The 6,691-nt window shown below is 37.4% G+C and overlaps 1 protein-coding gene across 2 annotated transcripts; it reads left to right on the forward strand.

Moving 5' to 3' along the window:
• The first annotated feature begins 1,120 nt into the window (after nt 1-1,120).
• On the forward strand, nt 1,121-3,706 carry LOC103463674 (mast cell protease 3-like). Of its 2 annotated transcripts, XM_008407202.2 has the most exons (5): nt 1,232-1,338; nt 1,439-1,592; nt 2,409-2,538; nt 2,652-2,906; nt 3,007-3,706. In XM_008407202.2, the coding sequence occupies exons 1-5, from the start codon at nt 1,296-1,298 to the stop codon at nt 3,157-3,159; spliced, it is 735 nt and encodes a 244-aa protein (XP_008405424.1). In that variant the 5' UTR covers nt 1,232-1,295; the 3' UTR covers nt 3,160-3,706. The 2 variants fall into 2 exon arrangements, with proteins under 2 accessions (XP_008405425.1, XP_008405424.1); XM_008407203.2 differs by lacking the exons at nt 2,409-2,538; nt 2,652-2,906 and having other exon boundaries at nt 1,121-1,338.
• Nucleotides 3,707-6,691: the final 2,985 nt, after the last annotated feature.

The raw sequence follows: 6,691 nt of genomic DNA on the forward strand, positions 1-6,691 counted from the left end.
ACTTTGCACAATTGCTATATCTGGTGCTCCTTCCCTGTGTCACACTTTCCTTTCAACACGTCGCACAGCAATGCTTCTCCAAGATTTCAGAAGATCCAGGAGATTTGTTCTGAGAAGTAGTTTGCATGACAAGCGCAGCCGTCGTTAGGCTGGCAGATCGGTGCTCTGTGAGGATGGAGCTCGACGGCGAACTGAAGCTCCGAAATGTCGGTAAATAGGTGGAGATTTGCATGAGCAAGTGTTTATGCATCCCTGAATAGCTGCCATGTGAGATTAAATGATTTTTCAATTGGAAATCAAATGAATCACAGCAATAATCCGAGTAGGTTTTTCATGAGGACGTAACATTGTAACGTAATAAAAGCTCAAAAAAAGATGATTTTGTATAACATTCGCCTCATCAGCCTCACATAAATATGCCAAACATTGGTTCAACTTTAAAGTGTTAGACACAATCCTAACTTAGTGATACTTTACACTTTTATTTAGTTTTCAATTACAGAGATTTCATGAGAAATGACATCCTTATAGTAACTGCCTGCTTCAGGAAAACACATGAATTTTGGGGTTTTTTTTGCTTAAACAAATTTAAAATATGGATTTGGGCATACAGCTTTTGTCTGCGTTTAGTAGTTGATAAATAACCTCATTTACTTTCTGAGTGGTCCACAATTCTCTGATGCATGTATTTAAAAAAAAATAATAATTTTTTATATTTCACTCTAGCTAATTCCAAATGTTCTCATGTTGAGGGGCTTTTCCTTTGCAAAGCATTCTGAAAGTAATTGCAGTTTCTTTATACAAGCAGTGAAAATGACTACATTAGTAAAAGCCATTTTGCTGAGGAATAAGCATTTTTTATTTTATTTTTTTTGCAGCTGGAGAAGTTCAGTGGAAAAACGAAGTGGCATTAAGTCACATTTTGTTCTCACAATTTTTTCAACCAAACTTTGATGCAACAAGCTGAAAAAAGGAAATCGTTTAGATGTCTAAAGAGGATGCGTTTAAAAAAAAAAAAAAGTTTGAGGATTAAAACTAACCACTAGCAAAGAAAAAAAATCATTTTCTGCTTCCATTATTTTTCTTCCTGTACTGCAGATCACTTATTTCGGTTTTAAAATCCTATTTTGAAACTTGTTTCAGAAGTTTTGTAAGGTGTCTTTTGTCATTTCACCAACCTAACAGAAACATTGCCAGCTTGTTGGCAAATAAGCTGCAAATAAGGAAGTTCTTTTCTTCCGATTCTTAAAATGCTATAAAGCTAAGAGAACAAACCGTGGGTTCCACAGGACACCATGACCTTCAGATTCATACTGCTGCTGCTCTGTGCTTTCCAGGGTAAGCCACACCACCATTATGCCAAAACTAGTTGCAGTCATGCAACCAGCATCAGGGTGCAAAATGCAGGACTGTAGTGATTTTTCTTTTTTGATTGCAGGAGCTGAAGGCACCAAGATTGTTGGTGGCAAAGATGCTGTCCCCCATTCGCGGCCGTACATGGCCTCACTGCAAATCCAAGGTCGACATATCTGCGGCGGAGTGCTCTTAAGAGAAGATTTTGTGCTCACAGCAGCACATTGCGACTTAATGATGTAAGTTTTGCTCACCGCTACAAATCTAAGAAATTCAAAATAATTCTTAGGCAATAAGAAAACGAGAAACTGTTCCAAGAATTGATCCCAGAAAGAAGATTCTGGAGAGAACGGTAACAATGTTCACTGTTTCTTACACTTAGTGTAGCACAAAGTTATACTTTGCCTGCTAGTGTCATTTTTGCAAGGTTAAAAATGAAAAGAAACCTATAGATCTCCAGAAAACAAAGGAGAGGTCAAAAAGGCTGTAAAAAAAGATAAATATTTCCCTCATAATATACAAATAAAAATAAACACAGTTGAACATAACTAAAAAATTTTTTGTCATAAAAAAACAACTCCTTTTTAGGAGTGCGCTGGTTTATTGGCCAGCCAATTTATCCGTGCCAATTTCCTTCAATTAGGGAGGTTGGTGATCGGCTGATGCTTACATGTGAAGCTGATCTTATCCCCTGATCTTATCTACCTCAGAGAAGGTCTAAAAATCAACCACTGTCAACGTGTTCTCCCGTGAGAGGTTTGACCGGCCCACCAGACGTGACCGGCCCACCAGGTCATGTCTGCATGTTTACAGTTATCAATAGTCACCCCACTTTTATCAACTCGGTGACTTTCTTGCTATATTTAGTAACATTTCAGACAAAACAAATTGGTATTGACCAAATTCAGAATCGGCGGGTCAAGCTTTTGAAGGATCAGTAATCAACAATCGGCCAGAAAACTGCAATCAGCGCACCCATACTTATTTTTCCTTCTCACTGACTACAGTTTTCATATTTTTTTATTTTTTTTGTAATGCTATTCTGTGACTTATAGACCATACACAGTTGTGCTTGGAGCAGATACACTGCAAGCCAATGAGCCAGCGAAGCAGAGCCTTCGTGTTCTCAGATCCTTTCCCCATCCGAACTACACTGAACTTGCAAATGACATCATGCTGTTGAAGGTTGGGTCAAATATGTTAGATTCTAAATCTGTAAATCTTGTTTCTTTCTACACATAATTGAATTAGCATTAGCCTCTAACTCTGCCATTTGTTTTCTTTTCATAATTTCTCAGCTTAGCAGCAGGGCAAATCTTACTAAAGAAGTGCAGTTGATCTCTCTGAGGTCTGGAAGCCTCAGAACGGGAAGTAGTTGCATCACAACTGGTTGGGGGGACATAGGTGACAACAGGACGTTGGCAAACAGGCTTCAGGAGGTCAATGTCACAATTATGTCACCACGTACATGTCAGAGAAGATGGAGAGAAGTTCCCATAGCCAGATCGATGGTTTGTTCCATGGGTTCACGGAACATACAGGGCTTCTGCTCGGTAAGGCGGGTCAAAATACAAAGTAATGTTCAGCAGAATCAAATATCACAGGTGGCCTAACCTAGTAATTGTTAATATTTCTTGAATTGCTGTTTTGCAGGGGGATTCAGGAGGCCCCTTGGTGTGTGACGGAGCTTCGGCGGGTGTCGTCTCCTTCTCCGGGCGTCGATGTGGAGACCTAAGGACCCCTGATGTTTACACACGTGTTGACTCTTTCAGGCAGTGGATTGAAAAAGTGCTGAATGAAAATTAGACAAAATACCTTTACGTGGTGCTTTTTCTACTTCCCAAGGCGAAACCGACAAATTGTTCTATATTTCAAATGTAAAGTTTCTTCCACTGTAAAGTCTTTGTTACCTTTAAAAGTTACATAAAAGGTCTGTAAAAATTCTTAGGCAATCGTAGTTTGAGATTTGGCATCATTATTATATACTTCAAGGAGTTGCATGTCATCACCTTCCTAAAATAATCACCTAAGTCATCTTTTGCCAAAATACTTTTGGCAAAAAATGACTTATTATTTTAGGACAATGTCAGAAAATATGAATATATGTTCCAATTCAATAACGCATTTCTATTAATTAATAAGAAAATGATGTGTAACTTTGAGTATCCTCGTTATAATACTGAGTATCTTCAATTGGAAGCTTCTTCATAATTGCTGTAATACATATCTGTACATGAAATCCTTCCTGCCCACAGTCATCACCATCCATAACAGCTTTGAAGAATCTTTGATAAAAGGAGTTAAAATAACATTTAATTAACTTTGTGATCAATAAAGTACTTTTCAATTTGAATTTGAATGAGATTTGTTTCTCAGGACAACCATCCCTTTTGAAAATAACAGCAGGTATTAAGCACACTTTTCATTAACTTTATTTTTTGATATCAAAAATGTTATACCAAAATAATTAGCAGAAATAAAGGCTGGAAAATGTGTGTAATTCCACTCTGCAATGTTTTGGACAGTGGAATTTGCTTTTTATTTGCAGTACATTTCTACTGATGGTGGGGTGTCAAGGCAGCAGATTTTTAAGAAAACATTTGAGGCATTCCAAATGGCGCTCAATGTCCTCAAGATGTCGTCAAGGTTCAAAACGTGGGGAAAAAGTAGTGGCTAATAGTCTGAAAAATACGGTCATGTGGAAAAACATTTCCAGGGAAGGCTTGCTACATTAGCTGTCGCATAAAGATTAAAGTTACAACATACCCGATGTTGAGAAGCTGTCCAGTGATGTCCGTAAACAGAAGTCACATTAAACGCATAACACAGTCCTGTCATAGGCACATATATTTAGTAATAAAGTGGTTGTTTTTATAAATTGATCAGTGATTTTTTTCAGTATACATTTAGATTGACACTTAGCGTTATTGTATTTTGTTGCTCAGGTCTGAGGATGGTCGTGTGTCAAAAGATGCTGCTGCTAGTTTTTAACATTGCACTGACTTTCTTGGCATTTGCGCAGAAATCAAACTTAAAGCATATTAATTTAATTTTATATACTTTACCTTTTAGCAGTTTTTTTAAACCTGCAGGTTGCGTTTTATTGCACTCCGTTTGTTGCCCAGATAAGGGGCACGTTAAGCACGTTTCGTTTTGTTGTTTTTGATCGCACATTTAACGGTGATTATTTACAAAGCGTGATCGTTATGTAAAATGCAATTGGGAGCAGATTTTCCGAGTTCCAAAAAAAAAAAAAAAAAAAAAAAAAAAAAAACCTTTTCCCTGTTGATCTTCATATTAAAAATGTACATCGTACAACAGAGTCACGTGGTGCGTCATTCCTTCCAGGATGCACTGCAGGGAAAATCAACATTTAATCACGAATGGTAGTCATTTTGATAATAGGCTAATATAAACACTTTACCCCTCATTATCAGCCATATATAAGTTTTAAATTTTTTGCGGCTCCAGACAGAGTTGTTTTTTGTTTTTCTGGTCCAATATGGCTCTTTCAACATTTTGGGTTGCCGATCACTGGCCTAGGTCCAGTCAAGTTCGTTCGCATGGCACATTTCAACAAATTCAAAAGCTCTACATACTTAATAAAAATAAAAATAATCTAGTGTAACGAGTTTTACTACTGCAAAAATGCTTAACCCTACACGGGTGTGGAGCCAGCACCTCCTAATCACTGAGTCTAGGATGGCATCTCTTCTCTAATTTTCCCATTCTACTTCAGCAGTCGGGTATGGCCCTTTTTGGGAGGGGGGGACTCCAGCGTAGCTGGTTCAGCTTTAACCTCCCATTTCAGCAGCTCGAGTCCTCAGCATTTTACTAAACCTGTTTTACTGCCGTAACCCGTTTCCTGACAGGTAATTTATATCCTTATCTGTGAAAAATGAAACTCCTCTCCACAAACGAGACATGGTGTCAGTGGTCCAAGGAATGGGTCAGAATGACCCTGATTCTCTTCCTACATAGAAAGTAAAGACATATAAAGATTAAAAATATGTCTCTCTAGATATATAGATTTATCACAGTGATTTTTTTTATCAAAATGTCTTGCATTTCATCAGTACACACCCAAAAATCTCAATCCAGAAATGTACCGATTGCTCCTATTGTGCAGTAGTAAGCAAAGATTTCAAGTGCAAGGTCAGTGACCCAATTTCAAAGTACAAAAAAACACTGGCTAAAAGTATATAGTTACCAGCTCCATGCTGATATTTGACTGAACAGGCCAGATGTAGAGGAGTGAAAGATCATGGTGCTCGGTTCCTTCAGGTATTCTACACTGTATCCTTCGTTAGGACAGTGTAATCCAAGCTGGCGGGATCTCGTGTTACCAGATGTTTTCAGAAGCTCGTATTCGTCACCATTCCTCAACTTTGGAAAATTATCATAGAGGCAGTAAGTAAATTCATCTGAGCTTTGAAAGGCACCTGAAAAATAAAACACATCAAAACAAAAAAATAATGAAAAAAAGAAATAAAAGGAACTTACCCACCAAACTCTTATCATTGAAGTCTTTGACATCCACTAAATGAAATAACAAAACTTAATTTCTGTCTGTTTTCAATTCAAAATAAGTAGTTTAAAAGGAAGCACATTCCAGTAGTAGTGCACTGCTGCACTCTAAAAAGTAAAAAAAAAAAAAAAAAAAAGAGATAAAAAAGCATTAAATTTTAACAGTGATTAAGAAAGAGCTTTATAAGGACTTCATCAAACTTGTTCAAATAAAACTGTTGGATGTGTTGCAAACCAGTCTTGGCTTTTATAGACACAGAATCAGTTTGTTGTTACCCTACACACTTAACTTTCTAGAAGTACAACCGTTTTTTTACAGTGTTAGACAAGCAAAATAGTTAAGCAACAATAGCGTAACTAACACACCTCAAAAACATATCCTTTCTCCCAGTCCAGCTCTTTGGAGACACTCTTTGTCCTGTCATCTTGGGACAACCGAGGAATCTTTCCACGCAAGGCAACAGAAACTGTGTGTATATGTCGGGAGAGAGACGGGATTTGTCCGTCTCTGATGCCTTACACTTGTCCGGCTGAAAAAAAGTTCTCGAAACCTCAGCTGGGGGTGGAAATAATGAAGTGTTCAAAACACCAGAGTTACATACGTAATAAAGACAATATTTTCAACATATGAAAGAGCTCACCATCAACCGGGTGTATCCCCGCAAAATCACCAGTTATAGGTGTTCTTGATGCTATGAAGATATTGACATATATGTACAAGTGTCAAAATATGTAACAAACTCTTACTAGTATTTTAATTAATGTTTTTCAGCTACCCCAACATACAATAAAGGGAAAAAAATTGCTGATA

The sequence above is a fragment of the Poecilia reticulata genome, linkage group LG4 (genome assembly GCF_000633615.1).
Source record: "Poecilia reticulata strain Guanapo linkage group LG4, Guppy_female_1.0+MT, whole genome shotgun sequence".
Lineage (NCBI taxonomy): Eukaryota > Metazoa > Chordata > Actinopteri > Cyprinodontiformes > Poeciliidae > Poecilia > Poecilia reticulata.